This window comes from Balaenoptera musculus, chromosome 16 (assembly GCF_009873245.2).
Source record: "Balaenoptera musculus isolate JJ_BM4_2016_0621 chromosome 16, mBalMus1.pri.v3, whole genome shotgun sequence".
Classification (NCBI taxonomy): domain Eukaryota; kingdom Metazoa; phylum Chordata; class Mammalia; order Artiodactyla; family Balaenopteridae; genus Balaenoptera; species Balaenoptera musculus.
In genome coordinates this window covers 672,579-699,625 of record NC_045800.1, presented here as the reverse complement: position 1 = coordinate 699,625, position 27,047 = coordinate 672,579, and the positions used below count along the sequence as shown (strand labels likewise).

The 27,047-nt window shown below is 61.7% G+C and overlaps 2 protein-coding genes across 9 annotated transcripts in view; one reads left to right on the top strand and one right to left on the bottom strand.

Annotated features, from left to right (window-relative positions):
* Positions 1–7,655, top strand: part of INPP5A (inositol polyphosphate-5-phosphatase A) — a 181,357-nt gene extending 173,702 nt beyond the window's left edge. For 3 of the 8 annotated variants that reach the window (XM_036829047.1, XM_036829041.1, XM_036829039.1), the window contains 3 exons: positions 2,455–2,566; positions 5,197–5,265; positions 6,273–7,655. In XM_036829047.1, coding sequence (XP_036684942.1) covers positions 2,455–2,566; positions 5,197–5,265; positions 6,273–6,476 — 385 coding nt within the window. In that variant the 3' untranslated portion in view covers positions 6,477–7,655. Of the gene's footprint in view, positions 1–2,454; positions 2,567–5,196; positions 5,266–6,098; positions 6,187–6,272 lie in introns of all 8 variants that reach the window. The other 5 variants (XM_036829044.1, XM_036829042.1, XM_036829046.1 and 2 more) reach the window with 3 other exon arrangements.
* A 1,892-nt stretch (positions 7,656–9,547) lies between these two features.
* On the bottom strand, positions 9,548–10,881 carry NKX6-2 (NK6 homeobox 2). Its single transcript, XM_036829324.1, has 3 exons — positions 10,476–10,881; positions 10,213–10,385; positions 9,548–9,942 (listed from the first exon to the last, which is right to left on the bottom strand). Exons 1-3 carry the CDS (start codon positions 10,879–10,881, stop codon positions 9,685–9,687), a joined length of 837 nt encoding a protein of 278 aa, XP_036685219.1. The 3' UTR covers positions 9,548–9,684.
* Positions 10,882–27,047: the final 16,166 nt, after the last annotated feature.

Sequence of the window (27,047 nt, the reverse complement as noted above, 5' to 3'; positions counted from 1 at the left end):
CCGATCACCGGCAGTCCCGGCAGGCAGTGCTGGGCCATCCTTGGAGTGGCCTGGGCAGGGCCCCCCTCCCGGGCCCACGCCGGCCTTGCCCGGCCCGTCTGCACCAGCACCGCCCTGCTCGCTCCTGGCCTGGCTCTGGGAGTGGCTGGCCCCTTCCGGGAGTCTGTCCACAGCAAGGGCCCCCGGTCTATGGGGTGAGGGCGCCGCCCCCAACAGCCCTGCCCGTCCCGGCCAGGGCGCCCCTCACGGCCAGCTTCTTTCGCCCGCTGAATCACACGTGGGCAGGCCCCACGGCAGCAGCAAGGTTGAGAACACGGACTGAAGGCCCGGTGGGAAGCTTGTCACGGCTCCGGGCCTCCCGGGCCCTTCCGTGTTACTCCTCACCAGGCTGACTGTCCCCGTGATGGCCCGTCAGCTCCTGGCGGTGGACGGGGGGCGGGCCCTGGTGCCCTGTGATGATGGCTCCGCGGTGTGCTTGGGGACTGTCCATCACTTACCTGAGTGGGCTTTTCGTGCTGTTTCTAACCCAGGACCCACAGCACTTCCCTGAACCTTGCCCTAGGCAGGTCCCCAGGGGGCTCTGTGGGCATTGGGGTGCAGCCTCAGCGGGACCCCCGATGGCCAGGGCTCCCGAGGGCTTTCCCGTAGCAACAACGTCATAGGTGCAGCTGAGGGTCACGCGGTGGTTCCCGAAGCCCCCGGGACTCGATCCTGCTCCCGTCTGCACTGCGTCTCCGAGGGATGCTTCGAGCCGGCCCGTTTAGCACTCTTGGAGCAGCGTGCGTCTGTGCGGCTCCTGCCCGACGGGGAGCGTGGGCGAGGCCCGGGGTGGCCGGCTCCACCTCCCAGACCTGCTGTTGACCGCAGATTTCCCTCCGGGTGAACCTGTCCTGCCCCGCCTCACGGTCAAGGACCAGCTTGGGTGGGCTCAGAGCACACACGACCTTCCCAGCCCTGGCCACAGCCCTGCCGGCCGCCCTCTCCCCTGACCTTTGCCTCCAGTGGAGGGGGCTGGGGGCTTGCTCTGTGCTCAGCACATCCTACTCTGGACACTCAAGGTCGGCCCGTGCAGACCTCGATTCCCGCAGCTCCCGGGAGGATGGGGCGGGCGAGCATCGCTCCTTCAGGACCACAGCCAAGCAAGCCCGCCGTTGGCCCCCCTTTTCCCTGAAGGAAGTTGTAGGGTGGTCAGTGCTCCGTGCCGTCAGCACGTGTAATGCTGTTTGAAGCAGAGATTAGGGGACGTTTTGTTTGTAGCCGTGTTTGCTGCTTTGGGTCTTCAATGAACTAAATTCCTGCAGGGCCTGGGGCCATAAGTCGCCGTTTCTGGCGAGAGTGTGTGGAACGCTCTGGAGGATGGAGGAGGCTGAGAACCGTTAACTCAGGTTCTGCGGATCCTGACCACGGGCCACAGAGGGAGGGAGGGGGGCAGAGGCCCCACGCGAGCAGATGCCCAGGACAGAGCAGCCCAGGAAGACAGTGGCATTTTTCTCCTCCAGCTGAAAGCACAGGAAAATTTAATAGAGAGTAAAGTGCCATTCACAGCAAATACCATGTGGTATTTTGGAACTAACCTAAAAAGCACATTAGACCTTTGCAAGGAGAAATGTTAGACTGTACTGAAGGCCGTAGGAGATGCGCCACGAGAAAGCAGACCCGCCATCCTCATGGGTGTGCAGGGAGCACGGCTGAGGGTCCCCCAAAGCCAGTTCGTTCGTTCTGGTTAAAGTCACCTGCTGTTAGTTCAGTGCAACCCAATCAAAATGCCCACGGGGTGGGGTGAGCAGTTTTACATGGACCAGGGCGGACCCGCTGGGCAGTGCAGAGCCCGGAGCCGGAGGTGCCGGTGAGTTCTGGGCCTCAGCCAGGCGGCTAGTGCCAGGGTGTCGGGGGCTCAGCTGGTGGTCACAGGCCCCACCTGCTTCTCGCCGTGTCAGTCGGTCGGCTGTGGTGGCTGCATTCCCAAGGGGCCCCAGGCCTCTCCCCGCTGCCGCACCGGGCCGGTGGGCGGGAAGCGGGGCCCGTGCGGCCAGGGCAGTAAGTCAGGGCCAGGCACACACTCCGCCACAGCGAAGGTCCAAGGCCACGGCCCGGGCACCTGGGCGCTTCCTGAGGTGGACGCCTCGGTGGGACAAGGGTGTGGCGTCAGTCTGGGCCCAGGCCTCCGTAGGCTCCTGGGCAGGTTTTCGTTGTGCTGTAGGCCGCACCCAAAAATAAAACCAAGTTTCATAGACGTGTCCGTGTCCGTGGGGAGGGTTTATCTGAAGTGCTGGGTGGGACAGTCCTTTGACTTTATTCTGGAAACTTCCGTCCGCCTGTTCTCCCCCTGCACAGGCTCGGCCTTTCTGAGGTGCGTGGGGCAGAGCCCACGCCGCCCTCCCCCCGGCGCGGAGGAGGGGCTGGAGGAGGGGCCCCGCGGCTGCTGACCGGTGCCTTCCTGTCCTGTCTCCCCAGCTACCCATACAGTGAGGACTCCAGCCAGGGCAGGCAGTACATGAACACCCGGTGCCCCGCCTGGTGTGACCGTGTCCTTATGTCCCCGTCCGCCAAGGAGCTGATTCTGAGGGTAAGTGTGAGGGCCGCGCAGGCCAGAGCCCGGGCGGGTGGGGAGGGGAGCCTCGGGCCAGGGGACGTGCCCTCCTGCCGGCCCCAGGATGAGCGCTGACCCCGTCCTCGGGGCTGGGATGGAGCCCGACCTCCAGTGTCTTTCTGGATTCAAAACAGGCACAAACTGTCGCCAGTGCTTTAGGAATCGTTTTAGTTTATTGTGTCCTCGGGGGAGTCAATGAGCTCTTGTCCTCGAAAGAGCTTGGGAGCTATGAAGTCCGTCCTTATTTTCCTAAGTTGTAAATCAGAGCCAGAGTCACACTGGGGCTTGAGAAGTTAAAGATGAATGTCCAGCACTCAGGAGGCAGCCCCGTGAGACTGGGTGCGGGGAGAGTTTGAGTTTCCTGGAGCCTCTTGATTTCCCGGGGATTTTCAATGCCCACATGTAACACAAAAGGACTGCTCTAAAGAATCAACACCTGCATTGGTTTTGTCAACCCCGTCAGTGAAAAAATATAATAACGAGGTGCACTGATTCATCAGGGCAGCGGTCTGGTCTCTGCGTGATGTGGGCAGCCAGTTAGGAGGGGGCAGGAGGTCCCCATGGCCCAGGCCGTCCCCCAACCTCAACCCAGTATGTTTTGGGCTCTAGTGACCTCCCTCCACAGCCCCCGAGGCTGCTGCGAGGAGCCCTGTCTGCGCCCCTGGGCCCCAGGCCCTTACCCAGAGACGCAGCCAGGAGGGCAGAGCCCCCTCGGCCTGCCCAGGTGCACACCCGTCCCCCTGCTCGGCAGCCCCTGCAGATCCCCTCCAGGAGGCCCCACTGCTGGCCTTTCCGGAGCGGGCCGGCCCTCCACGCTCTGCCTTGAGCCAGAGCCCCCGGGTGCATGGGGAGGGAGGCCGCTGGGCCCGGGTTGGAGGTGGGGACGCATCGGGTCCGCAGTGAGCTTGCTCTGACGGGGCCTGGGGGCTGGCCGGGGCAGCCTCGGCAGCCCTCCCCGGGGCCTGTGGGCAGGGCCTGCACCCGGCTGTGACACGCCCGCCCCCAGAGCCCATCGCGGAGGACAGGTGCTGGCTGGGCTGCTCCCACAAGCAGCCTTCCCGAAGGGAGCTGCACGGGACACTGGCCCTGACCACACAGACCCGGGCAAGCGTGCCTGGTGCCCGGCCTCGGACGCAGCCGTCTCTGCTGGGCCTGCCCTTGGGGCCCTGAGATGCCATGTGAGGAAGCAGAGTGTCGACAGTGGACATAGCGGCTCACGCCGGCAGGCGAGCTGAGCACAGGGCTGTGTCCAGAGAGGGGGCCTCAGGGGCCTCGGGGCGCAGAGAAGAGGCCAGTGTCCTCTCCCAGGGAAAAAGGCATCCTGCGGTAACCCCACCAAAACAGCAGGAGTGCATAGGATGGTGAAGGGGGTTGCCCAGGGCTGCAGACGGGTCCAGCAGAAGGCGGCACCGCAGGCTGTTTTACCTGCGTTCACATCACGTAAGCTTCGGGGCCCGAGATTTGATGCTGCAGACACAGTGGGGACAGAGCTCAGCTGGGTGGCCCAGTGTGGGGAGGGCCCAGCGCCCTTCTGGGGGGGCGGTGGGAGCCCCGGCAGGCCCTCCCCTGGGGGCTGCCCGGCGGGCGGCAGGCGTTACCAGCCCACTGGCCGTGGCGCGAGCAGCTCCCGCGGCGTCATCCATCACGCCACGCTCGGTCACCTCGGCATCATGTTCGTTCTGCTTCCCAGCCCCCGAACACGGAGGTGGCGGGCGTGGTGATGAGTTGCAGCGAGGTGAGCGGTGCCCGCTTAATTTGTTTATCTGTCTCACGATTGTGCACTTGGAAATCCACAATTCTATGCTGCCTTTGTGAATTACCACGCTGCGCTTGATGAACGTTTCCCCACTCCGGGGAGGTTCTGTGATGGCGAAGGACGCGCAGAGGGGTCTTTACGCCTTCTGGCAGGAGACCATGCTGCAAAGTAAACCTGACCTTAAGCTTCCTGCTGCATTAAAGATAATTCAGCTTATAGTCTCAGACGCTTCAGCCGAGGATGTGAAATCCTGGCCCAGTTGGAGCCAGAGCCGACTGACTGCGGGAACACACCCTTGGCTGCACACCTGGCGTTAAGGTGCCTGCAGGCTGGCAGAGGCGGGAGGGCGCCCTCAGCCCTGCATCACTGGGCGCAGACCGCTGGGTGTGGCAGTGTGGCGTTCGGGGAGTCTTCTCGTTTGAACAGGGAGTTCTGGGTCCAAAACAAATGGCAACAGGGAAAACAGGAACCAGGTGGGCTTCCTCTGTGCCGGGGGCACAGCTGGGAAGAAATGTCACAGCTGCCCCGACTGCAGCGAGCGCGGTCCAGGGCCCGGCCCGGAGGCAGAGGGGAGCTCGGGCTCCACACCCACCGCCCGTGTCGCCACCTCCCAAGGCCGGAGCCCTCCCACCTGGGAGAGCAGGGTGCCAACGTACTGCCCGGACGGCCCGGACCTCCCTCCTGGGGGCCAGAGGCACACTGGCGGCTCTGAGCCGGCCAGAGCCCCACGGAGACGTGGGCACAGTGGCTGCGGGCGGAGCATCCGCTGGGCTGCCACCCGCTCGCTGCTCTCCCAGGAAACCCCCCCATTTCCGCCTCCCATGCCTCTCCCTCTGTTTGCTTTTCCCAGTCGGAGAGCGAGGAGAAGGTTGTCACCTACGACCACATCGGGCCCAGTGTCTGCATGGGAGACCACAAGGTGATGGAGCCGCGCCGCGGTCTGGGGGCTGGGCCCGAGGGGCGGGCCGTGGCGGGCTTTACAGGCTGGGGGCTGTGGTGGACTGCTTCTACTGCCCCTCTTCTCCGCCTCCTTAGTCTACTGCACAGAGGAGGCCAAGTTGGTCTGTTTTTATTTAACTTTAATAAAATACCAGAAGGTAGGTAGGTAGGGGCTAGATAGGCAGGTAGATAAGGCAGAAGTGACTGGTCACAGAATAAAATACACAGTTTTACTATTTGTAAAAGGAGGCTGTGTCCACCGCTGGCTATTTCTGGAGGCCGTTTCCTGAACGTGCACTCAAGTATTTTCCTGGCTTCTGGGGCGAGCACCCACCGCCAGCGCGGGTGGGAGACGGGCGGTGGGAGACGGGCGTGTCACCGACCCAGTGCCTCGGGGGAAACACCGAGTATTTGTTCCGGGACTAACTTTGTACGTGTGACTGGCCCGGGCCCCTCCGAGGGGCGTGTGGTGACGGGTCGTGTGTCACCATCAGCCACATGAGAGATGTTCACCGTTTCCCATTTTCAGGGCCTCTGGGCGGTCGCCCACACTGCCCAGGGGGCCGGATCCCAGGACGGGCTCTGTCCTTCCCCGTGTTCTTCGGGCCTGAAATCAGCTTTCCCGTTGTCTTTATCTGGAAACAACAGCGTCTTTAGAGAACGCGAAGGCCCTTTGCCTCTAGCCTCTGGTCGCCCAGTCCCACCAGCTCCTCGGGAACTGGGGCCCTGCGCTGTGCCCGCGGGCCGCGGCCGGGTAGCCCGGGAGCGGGGTCTGGGCGCCCGGTTCTGACGGCCTCTCTTCTCCCGCTGCAGCCCGTGTTCCTGGCCTTCCGCATGGCGCCCGGGGCAGGTAAACCTCACGCACGTGTGCACAAGTGTTGTGTGGTGCAGTGAACTGGTGGTAAATATGCCTCCTCCCTCGAGTTCACCTTTCTGAGCTTTTCGTGGTGTGTCTGTCCCCTTAACAAACGGCTGATTCCACGGCAGGGAAGCGATGCCAGCGCCACGAGGGGACCCCCGGCGAGACCTCCCTGCAGCACGAGGAGCCACGTCCTCCGACAGCTGCATCGACAGGCCCGCCTGCGCGCCACCGCTAGACGGCCGGCCCCACACGTCGCTTCCGCCCCGGACGGCGCTCCGGACAAGCCTCACATACCTCACTGTCGTGTCTGTTCGTGTGACATCAAGTAGAAACATGGGGATTTTTTTAAATAAGTCACAGTCCTGTCGCCAAAACTCTAATAGACAGCAAAGAGATTCTGCATTTTAGACTTCACGGTTTTCGATTTTTAATCATTGTCAGCGTGGAGGAGCTTCTCTGGCGTAGAAACCCCACAGGGCTTGGAGTCCCCTCTGTGGCGGGGCGGCCGGGGCTCTGCCGGCCGGCGGCGTGGCCCTCGCTTTCACTTCTGGAGGCCCCTTCCCTGTTAGTCACTCTACTGCCATGTTACATGGTTTTTGAATCACACTGCAGCTGCTTTCCATTTTTATATATATAAATATATATAAATATATACTTTTTAAAAATAATTTATAAACTTACCAAAACTTACGCTAAATATACTTTCCAGTATGAACGCTTGAGTGTCATATCAGCAGGGTAGAATTGGCGTCTAGGAGTTTGGTTACGTGCACGTCAACACACAAAGCTATAAAACAAGTACTACGACCCAGCAGAGCCGTCAGGGGTCAGACCGACCACAGCACATCCATACGAGCAGTTGGAGACTCCTAGGCCTTTTTCTGCCTAATATTAAGAACTGAATGTGAAGTTTATAGCTAGCTCGGGTGTACCTTTTAAGAATTTTGTAAACCGTTTTGTCTGTCTTTTGTTACTGTTCTATGGTGCCAAGTATTCTACATAAAACAATAATATCATGGGAGAAATAAAAATAGCTAGTCTGCTTCTGATAGAAACTGCTTGTAACGTGGCCTGTATATAAAAATATTCAGAGAAACAAACTGTACACGTCCTTGGATGCTGAACCTCTAACGACCTGTCGTAACCCTGCTGCACGTACTTGCTCCTGGCACCCGGCGGAGCAGTGAGAGGTGGTCCCAGGGCCCGTGGATGAAACACAAACGAACGTTTTATTGATTTGCTTTAACACTACAGAACTCCTGGGCTGGGTGAAGGCGCTGGGTGGAAGCTTGTTTTGGATAAATCACAACCGTTGCAAGTGAGCTGGCGTCCACGTGCCGAATCTGTGTCCTTGACAGTACCGTCAGGGTCTGTGTCAAGCTGTGGTCGCTCTGCTCTGGCCGGCCCACGGTGATTCTGTGCAGCGGGGTTTCAGCTGTTGGTCACTCAGGAGGCCTTTGGAAATGACCGCTCCGGTCCCTAAGCAATAAAATCGATCGTGGTGAAAATATCCCGTCTGCTTTGCATTTCCTCCTCCCGTGCTCCGGGCCCTTTGTAGCCTGCAGTGCAGGCAGGCTACGCTCCTCGGCGATCCTGGACTCCGTTCTGTCGGATACTGTTACAGAACTGAGCTATGGCGTGAGAGCAGAGAGATCATCTTTTGGATTTTTACTGCAGAGGTAACTACTGGGATTTACCCCTCAGCATTTTTTAAGTGAGATTACATAAATGCATTGCTTTCCTCAAAACTTTAAAACTGGAAATTCCTTTGCTCTTAACTTGAGCTGAAAGAATAGTTCACTCACATAAATTTTGAAAAAAAATTAGTGCTCCCTTAGAAAGAAAACCAGCCAGTGAAAAAGTCTGTTTTTTAAATTGATGCAGCCATGTGGCAAAAAAAACCCCAAAAACCAAAACTTCAGCCTTTTACATTTCTCCTTAACATTTTCAATAATGCCTTCCAAGAGAAATCTTACAGTAATACAACCCTTTATATATTCAATTTTTAAAATTAACACAACAGTTACGCAACCACGTGGAGCGTCCAGAGTCTGAACGGATGGGGTGGTCTTCTGTGAACCAGAGCAGACTCAGGCTGCTGTTAACTGGAATCCTGGCCCTTGGATTCCGGGGTGAGGAACAGGCCAGAGGGAGGAGGGCTTCCCGGGCCTCCGCGGGGCTGGGGGGCTGGGTCGGGCTGGCCGATCCAGGGAGGTGCCGGGTGGAGGACGGAGCTGCCCAGGAGGAGGACAAAGTCCAAGCACCGGCCAGATGTGCTTCCCCGCATCCCAGGGTCAAACGGGCAAAGAAAAACTCCAGGGCCCCTGAGAGAACTGATGCCGCCGGGGCAGCAAAATTATTTTGGATTTCTCTTTGTAGTCCCAGTTTGAGTTAAACCCTGCTTTCTACCGATGAAAAAAATCTATTAAACGGCAGCAGAAGGGCTATGGTGCTGATGAATTTAAAACCTGCTTTATTTCACCCAATGTGAGTTCAGTGCTACTTCAAATTATGTAGCTACTACGGCTGGGCATGTTTCAGCCTACATAATCAGAGCAAAGCACATAGGCAGGAGCTAGGGCCCAGCGGCGCCCCTCACCGCCCCCCCCCCCCACACCAAAGGGGAAAGGTACCACTCCGGGTGGGGCAGGAGCGGGGGTTCACCTGCCCTTTCCGGCAACCCCAAATGTGTTTAAATCTGCCCAACCCTCATCCACCTAAGCCAGCAAAACAGCGGGCCTCCAGAGCCCTGGGGAGGGCGCCCTGGGCTGGGGCCGGTGGAGTTGGGGGGAGGGACGGGGACAAGGAGTCCTACCTGCTGCCCCGCGCGCGCCACAGCTGCCTGCGCCTGAGGAGCCGCCGCCGCCGAGCGCCCAGCGCCCCGCTCCATCCCCCCGCCGTCGGCTCCGCTCCAGCTCGCTGAGTCCTGGCTCTTCGCGGCCCCCGGGGCGGCCCGAGGTTCTCGGACGGGGCCGCCTTCCCCGTGCCGGGCCTCGCGGTGCCCTCGGTCCTGCGAGCTGCTGCCGCCCGGGCAACCTGGGGCGCGAGGCGACCGGGACTCCATCACGCCCCGATTCCGAGCCGGACCCGAGCCGGACCCGCGCCAGACCCAGGCGCCCCTCCGGCAGAAGGCGCGGACGCCGCGGCATTGAAGACTGGACAGGGGACCCGGGACAGCGGGCCCGGCAGAGGCAGAGGGCCGCGCCACCGCGCAGGGCGTCTCGCCCGCGGTTTTCGATAAGGAAAAAAACACGCGGTGCAGCCTCGGGAGCCACGGCTCCGACGGGGACGTGTTAAATAATTTATTGATTATACAAAGTGATTCCTCTCAGGACGCGCGGCAGCGGCGGTCCCGATTCCGCGCCCACGCCGAGGACAGGGACGCGGGCGCTCTGGGGTCTCCGCACGCCGAGCCCGAGCCAGGCCGCTTTATAACTTATTCTGTAAAAATATATATACACACTCCGGCGCGGGCGGCTGGCGAGGGGCGCCGGCCCGCGTCCCGTACCCTGGTTGTCCGGCCTCGCCGCCGCGTCCTCACGAGGCGTCCCCCGCGCCGCCGCCGCACGGGCTGACCAGCGCCAAGTTCGAGGGTTTGTGCTTCTTGAGCAGCCGCGTGATCTTCTCGTCGTCCGAGTTGGGGTCCAGGGGCCGGTTGTACTCGTCGTCGTCGTCCTCCGCGTCCGAGCCGACCACCTTCAGCTTCTCTGCGTCCGAGTCCTGCTTCTTCTTGGCCGACGCCATCTCCGCGGCGTGCCGCTTGCGCCACTTTGTCCGCCGGTTCTGGAACCACACCTGGGGTGGAGGGTGCCCATCAGGCGGCGCCTCCCGAAGCACCCGGCCCGCGGCAGCTTGGCCCCTCGGCGGCCCGGCCGGAGACGCCGCCGGCCGCGGAGGGACGCCCGAGGCCACCCCTCTGCCCGGGCCCGGCCGCGGGGCTGGGCGCCCCAGGGACCGGGGCCAAGGCCGGCGGCAGCTCGCAGGCCGTTCGCAGGACGCGGGGGAGCGGGTGGGCCTCGGCGCAGCGGGACCCGCGGGGGGCCGCCCGGGCCGCAGCCGCCTCACCTTGACTTGGCTCTCGGTCATGCCCAGGGAGTAGGCGAGGCGCGCGCGCTCCGGCCCCGCCAGGTACTTGGTCTGCTCGAAAGTCTTCTCCAGCGCGAAGATCTGCTGGCCCGAGAAGGTCGGCCGCGAGTGCTTCTTCTTGCCGTCCTTGTCCAGGACCCCGCTGGCCTGGGCTGCAAAGGAGGGCGGGTGAGCGCGGCCGGCGGCCCCGCGCCCCCGCCCGCCCCGCCGCCCCACGCCGAATCCGCGCGTGGGCCACTTACCCGGGCCGGCCAGGCGCGGGTCCCTCCAGGGCGAGCCCTGCACCACGCCGGGCCAGAAGATTGGCGGGCGCCCGGGCAGCTCGGCCAGAGGCTTGGGGTAGCCGCGCGCCACGGCGGCCGCGGGCCCGAAGTAGACGCCGGCCGACGAGGCGAGCCCATTGAGACGGGGCAGGCCGCCCAGGAGGCCGCCGCCCGCCGCGCCCACGGGCCGCCCCAGGATGTCGCTGATGCCGTGCGGGGTGCCGAGCGGCAGCTGCGCGCCCAGGCCGCCCAGCGCGGGCGCCTTGAAGCCGGCCGGGCCCTGCAGCGCGTACGGGAACAGCGACGTCTTCATCTCGGCCATGTTGTGTAGCGCGGCCAGCGGCGCGCTGCTCAGCACGAACGCGCCCGGGCGGTTAGCGTCCATGGGCGCCGCCGCCGCCGGCCCGGGCGCCCATCCAGGCCCCGCCGCCGCCGCCCGCGCCCGCCGGCCCGGGAAGTTTGCGCGCGACCCGGGCGGGCGCCGGCTGCAGCGGGGGCTCGGGGCGCGGGCGCCGACGGCGCGGATGGCGGGCGCGAGGGCGGGCGGCGGCTCCGGCGCGGGGTAGGCGGTGGCGGCTCCGGGGCCGGTCGGAGCGGCGCCGCGCCGCGCGGGCCGGACGCGCTGATAACCGCGGGGCCCCCAGGCGGCGCGCGCGCTGATTGGCTGCCGGCGACCGCGGCCCGGCCATTGGCCAGCGCCCCCGCCGTCTGCGCGCGCCCCCGCTGGCCGCGCACTACATGAAGGGCCCATTAGCCCGGCAGGTGCCTCCCGGGCTGTAAATTTGCTGCCTGATTTATCTCCCCGGGGACGAAATAAATCCCGTTGGATGGGAGTTTAGTTAGGCAAAGGTTTTAGTGGGAAATCAGGAAAAAATACGAGAACATATTTTATCACCGAAAGAATGCAGATTTGAGGATCCCCTTGGCACACTCCGTGCGCCCCATTCGGTGAAGAGGCACAGGCGGGAGGGCGCGGGGATTCAGCAGGCACCTTCGGGGTCACAGTCCGCGCCCCGCCTTGCGGTTTCCCGGCCGCCCCGGGCTCAGGTTTGAGGGAGGAACGAAAACATTTCCGGGAACATTCTCCTCTGGGATGCAGAAGGGCGGAGGAAGCGGGACGTCAGAGTCCACGGGCCGAATGCTAGACTTGGCCCGCGAGAATCTGCGCTGGTTTCACCAACCAATGGCTGGCGCCGTGGCGAGGCCTGTCCCGGGGCCACACGCGAGGCTGCCGAGTCGCGCGCGCTTGCCGGAGGGGCGGTTCCCGGTCCCCTCCCTGCCCTCGGGACTGTACACTGCCGGGTCAGGGCGCGGGGACCGCCCGGGCCTCCCGGTCAGGCGTTTCCCGGCCGCGAAGTCGCAGCTTGTTCCCCGGAGGCAACCTGAGTCCGGAGCTTGGACCTGGGCGCCGCGACCTAGGGCACAGCCGTTCCCTCGTGAAGCGCGGCCCGAGCCGGCGGTCGGGGACCCTGGCAGGCTCAGAGTCCGGGTCCCAAGGCGTGCGGGGCAACGCTCAGGGCCTTAACGTGGGTGCGCGCCCGAAGTGCAGCCAGCGGGCAGTAGCGTGGCCTTTTGACGGGCACGCAGGGCCCATGGTGTCCTCCTCTGGGTGGAAAAGCCTCCCACCCCGTGGAATTGCTGTGCGGGTTCAAATAAGATCGCAGTGGACTGCGGGCGCCGGCGGAGAGCCAGTGCTGGGTACAGTTCTGGACGTCGCCTCCTTGGTTCTCTTGGGTGGTGTCACATAGCAATTACTAAGTGGCGGCTATTATTATTATTCGCTGCCTGTTGGGAACGTGACGGGAACGTGTGCGAACCGACGGCTGCAGTTTCGTGGCTGGGCGGCGGTGTGCGCCAGGCCGGCCTCTCTCGGGCCTGGTGTGGTCGGTTAGCAACGACGTTCCCGTTTCACCCCGGCCGCCAGGGTTTCTGTGGCGCGGACGAAGGCGACCCTTTCGGCTCTGTGCAGGGACCCAGCGTCCGCTGGCACTGAGACCTTTGGGGGGGTCCATTTTCGTTTTGTGCGGTTAGCCTTCGGGTCTTGGCGCTGCGAGTCCTTACACCAGATCGCCGCTCAGAAAGCCATTGGCCGCCCCTGCCCGCGTGTGCGCGCACCGTGCTGTCCCGGGCGGCGCGCCGTGGCGCGTGGTGCCCCCGGCTTCGTGCGCGGTGCAATCCGCGCGCATGGGAATTTCTCTCTTCCTGCTTCCTCGGTCGGGGCCGCTCTCGCGGGATCCGGGTGTGTCTGCCCCGCAGGCGAGCGGCACCTGCGGAGCCAGGCCCGGGATACCTAAGGAGCGCGCACCTCTCGCATTCCCGCGCTACCTACGGGCGGCCAGGCCCCGAGACCCGCCCCGGGCCTCGCTTGAGCCCCACCGCCTCGGGCACAGCGGAGGTGCTCCCCGAGAGCCCAGCCGCAGGGAGGATCCTTCCCAGCAGGGTTTGGGCCCCTCTGGGCTCCTCGGAAGCGGCTAACGGGGTGGCCAAGGCTCGGGCTCTGATGGGGGTGGCAGTTACTGGCTTGGGGGCGGGGCCAAAGGAGGCGGGGCGGGGCCAAGTGAGAGGGGCGGGGCCGGTTCCCTACTCCCGGCACCAAGGAGCCGACTCTGGGCAGCTGTGGCCGGACAGTCCTCTGGGGCGGGCCGGGAGTGGCGCGCCCGGACGGGACGACAGGGCGCACTATCCTCCCTGCGACTCTGGCTCGGTGGCAGGAGGAACACCGCAGCTCTGGGCGCCGCGCTGTGGCTCCTGGAGCACCCGGGCTGGGGCCTCCGCAGCCCTTTTTACCGCTGAGGAAACGGACACCCCGAGTCGCTGCCCTGCGCCCCGGGTCTGTCTGCGCCGCCGGGCCCTCCCTGGACCACGGCCGGAATGCTTGGGGTCGCGAGTGGGGCTGCTTCTCCCCTGGCCGCAGCGTGCTCGGCTCTCCAGGGAGCCAGTGGCCCTGGGTGCAGGATGGGGGGCCGGAGTGCGGTTTGGAGGGCCCAGAGAGGATTGGGGGCGCGGGGGATGCGGGGTGAGGGCGGCCTCTTCTCCATGCTCTCTGGCGGTGGGTGTCTCGGTGCCCTCCCCATGCGCCCTGTCCTGCCCGGCGCGCGGGGGTTCCCAAGCCCCGGGCGCAGCCCCTCAACCCCCCAGGACGCCACGGCACGGGACACCCTCCCCCAGTGCCCCAGTCCCGGGTGTGTAGGCTTGTTAACTTGCTCGACTTGCCTGCCCGCCATCTCTGGGCGCTCCGAGGCTGCGCCCCTCCACCTTCTACCCGGCTCCCACGCCACCCCCTCCTCCTGAGCTCCCGGGAGCCGCCCCCTGGGTGGGATCAAGGGAAACGCCCCCTCCTCCGGGGAAGGTACCGTGGCCGCCTGCGGGGAAGGAGGGCCTCTCGGCTCCCGAAGCCCACGCTGATTGCCACCGGGGTGGAGAGGTTCGCGAATGCCACCTCCTGGTGCTGAAGGAAAAGTCCTGCCTGGGAAGGCGGCGGGCACTTCGGCGCTCACACTTAGACGCTGTGGGAACACGCAGAGCGCGCGTTTGACAGAGACCTTTACTTAGTCAACGTTTATTTATTGGGCACCTACTAGGTGCCAGGCATGCTCTGGGAGAGCCACGTGAACGCAGAGAACTCCACCTCTGCACCCCGCCCTGCCCCCAGGGGAGGAGTGGGTAATAAACAATAAACCAAAAAACTTCTGGAAGTCCCTGCAGGAGGGGAACAGGACCAATGATCGCTGGGAAGGGGGAGGTCAGGGAAGGTGGTCCTCCTGGAGGGCCAGCCAGGGCCAACAAGTGTTCAAGCCCAGGGTGGGTCAGAGCCTGGCCGGCAAGGGCGGGGGGGGGGGCGCGGAGAGGGAGGGGGGTAAGGGCGCTTGCACCTAGAAGGAGCTTGGATTCTATCTCCAACCACACAGGTACCCCTGGAGTTGGCAAAAAACCTTGTCAAAGGAAAGATTTGTCATTTTGTGGGGCTGGCAAGTCATGGAGCTGCTACCTGCTCGGTGACTTCCTGCAAAGGGCCCTGGCTTTGTCCTCCCGTGTGTAAGCAGTTCTCGGCCTCTGGGAGCTCGAGGAGGCAACCACACCTGCGGGCAGATTCAGGGGGCTGCTGACCCAGGGGTTGGTGGGTCAAGAGAACCAAGTGCCGCCCGCAGCTCTGGGATGAAGGGGCAGAGGCGCGGTCACCTGGGCCCTGGAGCTGCAGGAACTCCCAGGTTCTGGAGATGCTGAAGGAGCCCGGCTGGCGCAAATCCCACCCCCTCCCAGCAAACGCCCGGGCCACAGAGAAAGACCAGATCCCTGCCCATCCCACTGGGCGCCCTCCACTGGCTGACCCCCCGAAAGGTGGCTGGCAGACACCCATCACTGCGCAGGGGCGCGAGTGGAGGCTGCCCTGCTCACTCCCAGTGCCACCAGGGCAGTGACTGAAGGCAGCGAGAGCACTGAGTGCTGAGGGTGTGCGGGGCCTGGGGTGAGGGGCACGGGTGGCTGGTAGGGGAGACCCAGCTGGGCACCGGGCCCCGCCTCTCCCCTCTCCCACCTGCATTAGGGCCGAGTGCCACGCACCGCGCTCCAACCCGGTCTAATCCCCACGTAGCGACCCGTGTGCCTCAGAACGAGGCCCCCTGTGGTCTCGCATCCCTCTGACCCCCACACTGATCTGTGTGCTGCCACCCCGCCTTCCGCCGGCCCCGGACCGCTGTCCCCCCATCTTCCTGTGGCGCACTTCCTGCTCCCTCGGCTCTGGACTGGACCCTCACCCCCAGCCTCCACCAGGCTGACCTGCCCCTCTGCACGGTGGCACCTTCCAAAGAGTCAGCACCTGGGTGCAGGGCCCCCGTGCTCCGGCCACCTGGAGGGCTGAATAAGTGCTGCCGAGTCAAGGACTGAACACGCACCCCAGTCCCAGGCTTCAGAGGGTTTTCCGGAGCCCGTGCTCCCCCAGGGAGATGGCACTGCTAAGAGGCTCCAGGCGCCCTGAGCCAAAGGGCACCATGGGCGTGTGGCGCCCCGGAAGGGACGTCCCTGGGAAGATCCTAGCAAGACCCTGGGAGGCGGGGACCGTTGGTGGGTGGGGGGGGGGGCCCCAAAGGTATATGAAAGAAGCAGCAGAGGCTGAGGGGCCCCAGGTGCCCCCCCATCTCTGGAGACCTCCTACCCCTCCCCCATCCTCTGTGATGCTCTGGCTTCACTGGACTTGAAGCCCCTCCCCCAGCCTGGGCCGGGTGGGCGTCTCCCACCTTGCAGAGCCCCTCCCCACACCCCCAGCTCGCCCTCCCCCAGCTCCTTCACTTCTTTAAAGGTTATGTATTTTGATAAATGTAATAGCCATAGAGGAGTGTACAGAGCTACCCTACACGTTCTTGTCGTACAAACCTGAGTCTCTTTTACCCTTTTGCTGTGCTGGCCTCACCTTTCTCCTCCTGAAGGAAGAGCCCGGCTGCCAGGTTGAGATCTGACACAGAGGCTGGGCGGCCGCCAACATGCTCGTCTCCCAGGACCTGTGGCTGTGCAAGCCACCGGTACTGGGTGACTTGACCTCACGACTCTGGGTCGTTCTCTCTTTGGGGCACGTGGCCACAGGCCTCTCCTGGTTGCTGGGAGGTGCCCACATATGAACGAACCCCTTTGCTGATGTAGGTCCAATTATTTTCGTTCTCTTCTCAGGCAGCTTCTTAAGAAGGTGGCACCTTCCACCCTCCCTGGCCAGTGCCTCTGGGCTCAGCGGGGCTGCCCTATCTGATGGGCAGCCTCGGGTTTCAGGCACCCGGCCTCTGCGCTTGGGGTGGCACTGGCCACACTCCACGGCTACCGGCATCCTGCGTGCCTCGTCTTCCTCCCTCTCCGGCCCCTCCCTCCTTCTTCTTCCCCTTCCAGGGTCCCTCCCCCAGGTCTGCTACCCCCACCCATCTCGCATTCCCCACGTGAATGTCCAACAGGCAGCAAGGCTGTGCTGCCTCTTCCTTTCCAGGTGTCCTGCAGGGTCCTTGGTGCAGGACAGGCTCCAACCCACCAGGGGCCCCGGCTGCTAAGAGCTTGAGTGAAGGAATGGCTGGATGAACAACTCCCTGGCAGAGAGGATTTGGGGCTCAGGAGGGAAACGTCCGTGTGGGTCTGGTCCAGGCCAAAGGCTCGGACGAACCTGCCCCCAAGTCCCCCCTTCGCCCCACCTCCAGGCCTGCCTGGCCCCAGCTCTGGGGCACCTTTCCTAGGGTTGCCATTTTGCTCTGCATTCCTGCTTCTGGGTGGCACCTGGCTCTGGGCTGGAGACCTGTGGGCACCTTTCCCCTCAGCCACATCCAAGCTGGACCCAGCGAGGGCTCCGGCCCCCTCTCCACACCCGGGAGCGGGGCCACCACTCCCTCCGGCTGGGGAGGGCCGGGCTGGGGCGTGCGCCCCCAGATGTTCTCACCTGAGCTGGAAAGCGTCCCCCAGCCCGTGGCTGTGGAAACGGGAGCCAGGCGAGGGGCCCCGGGGGGAGGTGGCCTCTGCCCTGACCGCAGGCGGCAGGCACATGGCGCCTCAGAAGCACTCTTCTGGGGTCCCAAGACTCTTGTCTCCCTCAGGAAAGGACAAAAAGCAGCAGCTGTAAATCCGCCTCCGAGCTCATCCCTGGGGCGTCGCGGCACCAGATGCGCTGTCGTGGGTAATGAGCTCTCTCCCGGGCCTGCTCTCCCGCGGGTCTGACCACGTGCCAAACGCGCTAATTGGGCGCCAAGTACAAGATTTGTGTTAGGGCGTCTGCTCCAGCACCTCTGCTGTGCTCCCAGGATGGGATCGGACAGCGCTGGCCAAGGAGACGCTTCCGGAAGGGCTCCTGGCTACACTCCAGGCCGCTCCGGCCCCCGGGTGGGGCTTCCTGGTGGGTGAGGGGTCCAGCTGTGCCGTGGCCAGTGCCCTCCCATCACCCGCCGTGCGGGGCTGGGCTCGGGCCTCAACGTCTTTGTCCTCGTACCCCCAGGTCTTTATTAAGTGCCTTTCGTGGCGGAGAGGGGCAGACAGGAGGCAAATTAATAACCGAGCCTGACAGACGCAGGGTAGCATTATTGACACGGTGACCCCTGCACTGCTGCTGAGGGCGCTTGCGGCTACCTGGGGGAGGGGCAGCTTCCCTGGAGACCCGCCCAGGAAGTGGGGTTCAGTCTTCAGGGAAGGAGCTGCCTATGATGAGAACCAATTTGCACTTTTAAAGGGTCACTGGGCTGTGGATGGAGGGCAGAACCAGGCGGGGTTTCAGGTAAGAATGATGGGGTCCCCGCCCCGTTCCCGGGTAGGGGCCGGCACACAGGGGGCCTTGGTCTAAGGAAAGCCTTACAGCCGGTGCACAGGTCAGGGCAACTGCTTGCCATAGACCGGGCAGCCTGTCCTGTAGCCTCCCATACGCGAGGGACAGCCAGGCTGTGAAAACCCCCCGACTTTGAGGCAAAGAGCACCCCACGGCCCTTGCAGCACGTGAGGGGCTTCCGGCTCCCTCCCAGCCTGCCCGCTGCCTGGCCATCCAGCTGTCCGGGCAGTGCATCCGGCAGGGCTGGGCAGGGGAGCGAGCTGGGCCCGGGAGCTGGTCTGGCACATGACCCCCAAAGGCTCAGGCGCTGTATGCAGCTGCCAGGCCACTGAACCCCTCTGCCACGGGGCTAGTGGGTACGGGCACCCCCAGGCGCTGGTGGCCTGTGGCATCAGTATGTGGCTTGGTCTGCAGGGGCCCAGTGAGCTGCCTGAATTTCATGGTCTGGCTGCCTCTTCCTACAAAGGGCCCAGGAGAGGCTGTACCTAATTTAATTCAGCTAAGGAAGCTAATCCACCCTCCCAGCCGGAGTTCCTCTGCCCGGCCCAGGGGGCTTGCTTTGCTTCTCCTGGGAGGACCCCACTCTCTCTCCTGATGACCAGCTTGGCCATGTGATTGCTGTGGCCGGGGAAAGATGGGCGGGAGGACAGATGCCAGCCCAAGTGGAATCTTTAGGATCCCTCATGTCCACCAGTTTCCTGGCTCTTTGTCTCACCATGAGAACGGCGTGTCCCAGACCTGCCCCAGGTGAGAAGACCGGGATTTGGGGGCAGACACTGCCGCAGGCCCCGGGGACAGCGACCCCCAAGGACGGAATGCACAAAAGACGCCACAGGTGGGAGGTCTCACTCTCTATAAGATCCGGCCCCCACAGAACTAACACACACACTCACACTCCCGTCTGTGCCCCTTCTCCCACCGGGCCTGTGTCACGGCATCTTCATGGAACTGCTGTTCAGGGCCCAGAATTGCTCGGTCCTGCAGACCAGTTTTGTGCGTGTCCCATAAAGGGTGTCACCTTTAGCAGTTATACTGCGAAGACCACGGGGTACACATGCAAAACCTCTGACATCCTTGTTAGGATAAATTGCTGCAAGCCCCTGACCGGATCTGAAGATTTCTGTATTAATGCTGCTGGTGTGTGTAGTTACAGCAGGTGTCTTTGGCCTTCTGTGATCTTACGTTGTGTCTTGCTTTCCTTCTCGCCTGTGGTCCCCCAGTTCTCATCCTTTGTCATCCGGTCTGCTTTTTAGTCTCTTTTGGCTTGGGCACAACGTGGGGACCCAGGAGCTCCCCCGGGAGTCCTGGGCGGTCCAGGCGAGAAAGGTAGGGCTGTCCCTGCCAAACAAACGCAGTTTGTGGCTGCGTACACACGTCTGTGAGCAGAAACCGTGGGCCAGACGGTAAAGCCTCTACGGTTCATCTCAAGAGAAAGCTACAGCTGACAACAGTGGAAGCTACAAGCTGTTCTGAAGACAAACCTGGCACCAAAATCCTTAAGAGTTAAAAAAAAATGACAGAAATGCACAAAGAAGCAAAAAGAAACCCAATTGTGGTCATGAACCCTAACTCACCCTCCGCATCCATGATGGCCCACGTCAGTTGCAGACACTGGAAGGATAAATGATCAATGCTGGGATCTAATAAATATATCGAGTTCTCCGTCCTGAACACAGAGGCATGACAGAGTTACAGGAGTTGACCATACATTATTCACAAAGAAGATATCAGTAGTTTCACCAAAATAGACAGATTGCTTGTATCCTGGGAGCACAGTAACCCGGGGTGCGGCCATGTATGAAGTGTGAGACGCCCACGAAGACATGCAAAGTGGGGGGACCCTGCTATGACAGCACTTCTAATATACTAGCACTTTGGGGAAATCTGCGCGTCGTTTCTTCACTAAATATATGGACACTCACCCAAAGAAAAGTCCTGAAAGTACCCGTGGCACCAAACCCTGCCCTGGGGAGCAGCCTGGGGAGAGGGAGGAGCCTGGGGAGGAGGGGCGGAGCCTGGGGAGGAGGGGCGGGGCTTGGAGAGGAGGGGCGGAGCCTGGGGAGGAGGGGCGGGGCTTGGAGAGGAGGGGGAGGGCCGATCTTGCCTTCCTTCTTGTAGTCTCTGCTGCGCTCTTCGGTTTTTTCTATGAGCAGGGATTACTTTTATTAATAAAAACGACAAAGGCCCACATCCTGGGAACTGAGTGGCCGTTGGTCATGACTGATGAGGCCGGGCTGGGGTCCGGGAAGACCTGCGTTTGTTTGAGCTCGAGGACCATTTTCTCCGGCCGAAGTGAGTTCGGAACAGCCTGCCCTGTTGGTTGTGGGTCTGTCGGCAAAACCAGCAACGCAGCAGGAGGAAGGCCGAGCCGCGGGGCCGGGCGGCAGTGGGGTCAGCGGGCCGAGAGCTGTGGCCGGTCGGGCACTGCCCGAAGCAGGCCGTGGGGCGAGGTGGTCCTGGCCACGGGGTGCCCGTGACGCCCCCGTCCTCTGAGCAAGTCCCCCCTGACTGGTTCCTAAGAGCACCACGAGCCTGCTGGGCCGCAGCCTCGGGCTTATCCACGAGCCGGCCTCGCCCGCTCGTGGCCCTGGCTTTCACGAGCCTCCGCCGCGGACTGCACCCCGCGTGACCTTCGCCGCGAGGCCATCCCCGTGCCTGCGTGGGAGCTGTCGTGAGTGCGAGGACTTGGGGGCTGGTCCCCGCAGCGGGGCAGCCTCCTCGGGGCCGCCCTGCGCTGGGAGAGGCCTGTGCCGGGGAGGACCCCGCCAGCCAGCGGCCGAGCCCCTTCCCGGGAGCGCACCGCCCTGCACGTGCCTGCGAGCCGCCTCACCCCGCACTGCAGAGTCGGCTAGAGGGCCGGGCTGCAGGCGGAGCCGGGCGGGGCGGCGGGCACACGGTGGTGGTCAGCGAGGGCAGGAGGACTGCGCGGGGGTGGAGGGGGCTGGAGGGCAGGGCGGGGGCCACACAGGAGGCGGACGGCCCCCATCGGGAGCTGACCCCTCCCGGCCCTGCCTGGAACAAGCTCCCATCGGGACCAGGCCGGCTCTCCTCCAGCTGATCTGAGCTCTGCGTCTGGGCAAAATCGTTTGTTTTTAATCTTAATTTCTCATTAAACCGGTTCCAGAGCCAGCAGATCAGGTGGTGATTCTGTAGCTTTATAATACTGGCACTGCAGCTGGGCAGATGGAATGAGCCAGGATGCCTGAGTGGTCAGGATGCTTGGATGTTTGGAGCCTTGAGGGCTCTGATGCTTGGACGTTGGCCCCAGGACAGCAGAGGCTGCAGATAAATCTTCTTTCCACTTTTTACTCAAATGCTAAGATTTAGGCTCTAAGGCTGATGTCTATGCTCAGTTTCCAGGGAAATCCAAAATAATCTGTTGTGAGCGGTGGATCTGAGGAAAGGGCTCGGGGGGCAACAGGCGGCCCGGGGTGGGAGCCTTGTGGACGGCGGCCTGGGCCGGGATTCCGGCTCCTCAGCGGATGGCTGCCCCTGTGCCCACGACTGGATCTCTGTCCACACTTGTCCTGGTTCCTGAAACTTGTCCCCATCGCCTGTCACTGCCCTGTCGTTCCTCAGGGGTCAGGTGTGACGGGTTACACCACAACCAAAGGATGCTGTCCGTGTCAGTGATGGCCACGCGGACAGTGTCATGACATGGTCCCCAGAGGTAGTGGCAGAGGCCAAACAGTGTCCTTCTCCCCGGACTTTCCCTGCCTCCAGGCCCCCCCTCCCTCTGCCTGCCTGGGGCTCTGTCCTCACTGACCCGGCCCCCATATCCAGTGTTCCCAGCCTCCACCTGGAGCCTCTCCTCAGAGCCTGGGCCCGTCCAGGCACAGCTGCCCCTCCTGAAGAGGCCACAGTCTCGCCCCATGGGGAGGGGCTCCGCAGGCCCAGCAGACCCCCTGATCTCAGGGCACCGGGGCAGAGGAGGCCTCTACCTTATTATCCTGATGCCACCTCTCACCTCGTGTCACAAAGAATTAAAATCTATAATAAGAAAATTTAAGAGCTCCCCATCAGCTCCTTCCCGGCCATTAGCCAACCGCACGGGGGTATTAATCTCCTCATCTCCCCTTGGTCTCGATGAATTGTGATAAAAATGTCAAACAATGAGATTATATTGGCCGAGAGAGCCGTGTGATTGACTGGCAAGGCAGGGCGCGTCCCTGGAATCACCCTGACCGAGGGGGCGGGCTGCACGCTGCAGTACACCCCCCGGGACCCCCTCCGATTCTGCGTGGGCACCCGGTCCATCCGAGGCCGGCGTTGGTCCAGTGAGCAGGGCTGTCCCTAGGGAAACCTGCTGCTGGGCGTGGGGGCCTTGGGGACCAGAGTGATGCTGGGGGTGGGGGGGGGAGGAGCAGGCAGCACCCGCACAGGACAGACCCCTGGAGGCGGGGGTCACAGGCCCCTCCCAGAGTCTGCCCCACGGAAACGCTCTACACGGAAGGGCTGGCCCATGGAGACGCCCCCGGGGTCTGCAGTCAGGCCCGAGCCGGGAGGGAGTTTGCAGGCGCCACTTCCCAGGAACCACGCTGCCTTCTTCTTTATAAGGGTGGAGACGTATTGAAAATTGATTTCTCTGCTGGAAATGGGATAATTAAACTGGTTGTTTCTATCTCCATCATCGTCATAATAAAATGAGAGGACAGTGGGTTATGCACGGCATGAAGTAATACTGTATGTCTTAATGCAAGGGAACATTAATTGAATACAAATGGCCTTTCTTGAAGTTGCTGGGTTATATTTCAGAGATATGGGATAATGATGCCAGTTAATCATTTTTACAAGATATAAAATTACTGGCTCCTCCAGGACGATCATTAAGGAAAACAATTGTTCACAGTGATTGAAAATAGAGTTTTAATTATTTAATACAGAAATTAAACTATTAGAGACAGCATTGAATGAGGGAACCTAATAGAAATTTATATACAAGCTCCTGTGAACATTTTAGCTTTATTAACCTGCCTAATTTCTTAATCCAGATCAACCTGGAAGGGCTGCTTTAGCTGTGATTGTGAATTAACCGCTTGCAGAGGAGGGTGGGCCCAGGCTCCCCAGGCCCCAGGTGGATGGGGGAGCTGGCCGGAACCACAGGTTCCTGGGAAGCGTGGTGAGGGGCAGCCGCGCCCTCAGGTGGGCACCGGAACACCCCACTGGGAATCCCGGGGCGGGGGGGGGGCGGTCCAGGAGCTCAGAGAGCCCGTGCCTGGAGGTGTGATCCTGGGGCCATGGCAGACCAAGGCCAGGGTCTCCCATGCGGCCAAAGCGGTGGCCACGTCATGGAAGGTGGACCTTGGTCTGTGCCTGGCGATGCTGTTCCGTGGGATTCGATGAGGAAGGAGGTGCTGACCCGGCCGGGAGCTGGGACCACCCACGAGGCAGGTCCTATGAGCATGAGCCCCCCACACCCCGGCTGGCCCAGCTCCAGAGCCCACCGTCCCCGGGCCCCCAGCCCAGTCTGCTGCTGCCCCCACTCACCCTCCGGTCCCCCCACTTCCCCAGTGATGAGCGGGACCCCAGGCTGCCTTGCCCCATCCGGAGAGGCCCCCTCCGAGCCCGAAGGACCCTCGTCCCGGTGCATCAGATCTGTCGTGTTTGCAAGCAGCCTGTTTGAGGGTAGGAATGCTTTAAACAAGGTTTCTGATTAAAATCTTGAAACGGGAAGTCCTTTACCATGTCGTGCGAGACCACCAGGAGCTCACTGTGCAAAAACACAGAGGAAAATCCAGAAACCATCAAAACATGGGTTTCTGCCTTTGTGTGGCTCTGAGTGCTTTTCTCCCTTTAATCCCCCCCCCGAATTTCCTACAATAAAACATAGTTAAAAGAAACTCCATATTTTAAAAATATGAAAATCACTATTTCCAAGACATAAATTTGGAAAACAAACTGAACTTTTAAGTAGGTGACTGACGAGCAGGAACCGACTGGTCCGATTCGCCGCCTGCCGCGGGTGAGGGACCGACGCTGCCGCCCGGGACCCGGGGACCTGGACGCAGGCAGAGCGGCTGCGAGGACGACGCTGGGCCCCTCTCCTCCCCATCCGGCCCGCCCTGGGTGCTGCACTTTCCGGGGGAGGGGGTGGGGCTCCTGGGTGACCAGCTCAAGGGCGTGGAGCCCATCCGGAGTCTGGAGCTCAGCTTGGACCAGAGCCGACTGCCGATGGGGACGTCGGAGGCTGGGCGAGGGCAGTGGGAAGGTCTCCCGGGGCCCCCGGCCCCCCGTGCCCCGTGCCAGGGCGCCCCATCATCCACCTGCGTCCTTTCTGGAACGTTTAGAACTTGCAGATCTGGTCGTCCTTTCTCAAAGGGCTGAAGGGCTGTCCACCATTCAAATTGCATTCTGTCTCCTATTATTACCAATAAATTCCAAGTCATCTTTCTTCTCCTTATAGTTTTTAGGGTTACATAAATTTCACCTACGCAGCTCTTTCATGCTTGAATATATTACAGAATGCCACTTCTGTTATAGGAGCTAATTGATACTGTGATTTGTTATGTTGCTGGGACATAATTCAGAAAGTTACCGTAGAGGCTTTGATGCACGGAACGGCACTCACTGTTGAACACGTCTCACAGGGGCAGATACAGCATCAGGTAAATGTGACGCTGCACAGATGAAATATTTCCAGAAGCTTTTATTCTTGTTGTTTGGGTGGGTGCCAACATCGTTCTAGAAGAAAGCTCATATTTCCAACGCTGCTTGATTTGAATTTATTCCCTGGTCATTAGTTAGTGCTTTAAAAAAAAAAAAAACTGGAACAAGTATGTGTATATATTTGAAAAAAGGAAAAAAAATCAGACACAAAAGAGGGGAATCACCACCTCTCAATCTAATCAAAGATGAGCTTTTAAAAAAATTTTTATGGTGAATTAATTATAGATTCACAGCAAGTTGCAGAAACAGCAAAGGCAGTGCAGTGCGCCCTACACAGCACACACGCCCCCGGGGGGGTTGCCCCAGATAGCGGCAAACCAGGAGCCCAGGTTGGTGCTGCAACGCGGGCTGTGGACCCGGTTCTGTTTCCACCACTTCAACAGGCATTCGTGTGTGTGTGTGTGTGTGTGTGTGTCTGTGTCTGTGTTCTGCGTGTCTGTCTCTGTGTGTCTGTGTGTGTGGGGGCACTGTGAAATGTTATCCCATGTATAGATTTGTGTCACTGTCACAACCGAGGTACAGAACCTGGCTTTGCCCCAAGGCTCCAGTGGGCCTGTTCTCCATCTCTGCTGTTCTGTCCTTTGAGGATGTTGTATAAACGATACCACAGGGTGTGATCTCATTGGTGTTGGCTTCTCCACTCAGCACGACGCCCTTGAGGTCCATCCAGCCCTGGTTGGCTTCCTTTCTGTCGTGGACTTTCCAGCAAGTAAATGTGCTGTTTGCTTAACTGTTCGAGGTGAAGGCATTTGGGTTGTTTCTAGTTTTTGCTCTAAGGGAATGGAGCTACTATAAACATTCATGCATGTGTTTGTGTGAACCTAAGTTCCCATTTCTCTGGGATAAATGCAGAGGCTGGGTCACATGCTAACTGCACACACAGTTTATGAGAACCTGCCAAACTCTTTTCCAGAGGGTCTGCACCATTTTAGATTCCCAACAGCAATGTATGGGAGACCCAGTTTCTCTGCATCTTCCCCAGCATTTGGTGTTTGTCACTATTTTTCATTTTAGCCGTTTTAGTAGACATGGTAGTGATCTTATCTCGGTCTTAATTTGGGCTTTTTTTTTTTTTTTACTATTTATTTGGGCTGCTGTGTGTCTCGGCCCAGGAAGTCTCAGTACTGCTCACTCTGCACCTAAGAGCAGGGACGCCATGCTGCGGGGATGCAGTCTTGCCAGCTGGTGTCCGGGGCACGAGGTCAGGATGGAGCTCCGTGTCTGCTCACGTACCAGGGGACCTTCCCCTGCTGTGCCGCCTCCCATCTGCTCAGCTCCTGGGCCTCCCAGCCCGGACGGTGACCAGGGTCAGTCAGCCTGGGACTTGGCATCTTCTGGCCATTGGGTGGCTTCTTCTGTCTGCCACGTGGCCCCAGAGGTAGGCGAGGCAGGCAGGGGACTTGAGGCCTGCTTGGGGACATGACTTCTGTGTGGACACTGCACCTGTGCTCGGAGCCTGGCAGGACAGGCCCGGGAGCCCCAGGAACACCTGGGCGCCCTGCAGACGGCAGCCCGAGCAGCCCCGGGGCCAGTGGCCCAAACCGTGCACTCTGCGGCCTGGCCTCAGCGGATCTGAGGGGCTGCCTGCCAGGACCCATGCCAGAAGGGGCTCTGACCCTCCCCGGCCCCCGCCGGTGCGCCCTCTCATGGGCTGGCTCCACCCCAGAGAGGCCAGGAGTGGGCTCACCCTCGACCCTCAGCCACAGACCTGGGGGGCTCTCGGGACGCAGGGTTCTGGCCAGTCTGCTGCCCACACGTGGGCCAGGCTGGCCTGGGCGTGGTGTGAGGAGCTCTCCCAGTGACCGTGGCATCTGTCCTCCTACGGCCACCTTCAACTCCAGCTGAGTGTCCACCTCTGGGGACAGTGGACTCTCCCAGGGCTCACTTCGCCCAGAGTGGTGACCACAGGCAGTGGCTGGACGTCCAGCTCTGGTGGAGGTGGCTCTGCCGCACGTGCCATAGCAGTGAGGGCTCTGAGATCAGGGATGGGGCCCCTCCCCACTCCCGTCTCCGGAGTCGGCAGTCACCCTGCAGCCCCAGCGATGCCCTCAGCCTCCTGGGCTCAGCCTCCAAGGCACGCCTGTTCATCCCTTCGCTCGACAAACACCTGCTGCCCCGCCACGGCCTGGCGCTGGACAGAGTGCCCCTCTCCAGGGACTTCCAGCCCAGTGGCTGGAGGTGACCACAGACTGTGACGCACCAGGAGTGGTCAGCGAGGAACAGGACAAACAGGGCGTCGCAGGCCCGCCCCGCCTCCCCGAGGATCCCTGGCGTGTTCACACGGCCATTTCTGGTCCCTTGATTCAGGGGAAACGAGGTCCTGGACCCAGTCTGCCCACTGGCTCTTCCCGCCTGCCCCCTGCTCGGGACGCCAGGGCTGGCAAGTCTAGTGCTGGCCACTCCACTGAGAGGCATTTGGAGCGGACATCCCACCCCCTCACATCTCCTCGGCAAAGCCCCGTGGAACTGAGTGGGCGAGGTCCCGGGCTGGGACCCTGGGAGCCCTGGGGACATGGTCGCCTCTGCCCGGGACGTGAGTCCCCACCCCGTGGAAAGCTCTGGGCAGGGAGGGGAGGCCTGGGGGCTCATTTCACACAGCCACGTCC

Coding starts and splice junctions, on each gene's coding strand:
- NKX6-2 (XM_036829324.1), bottom strand. CDS start 10,881: ATGGACGCTAACCGCCCGGGCGCGTTCGTGCTGAGCAGCGCGCCGCTG. Junction 10,386..10,475: donor CCCGCGCCTGGCCGGCCCGG/GTAAGTGGCCCA, acceptor CCTCCTTTGCAG/CCCAGGCCAGCGGGGTCCTG. Junction 9,943..10,212: donor TGACCGAGAGCCAAGTCAAG/GTGAGGCGGCTG, acceptor CCTCCACCCCAG/GTGTGGTTCCAGAACCGGCG.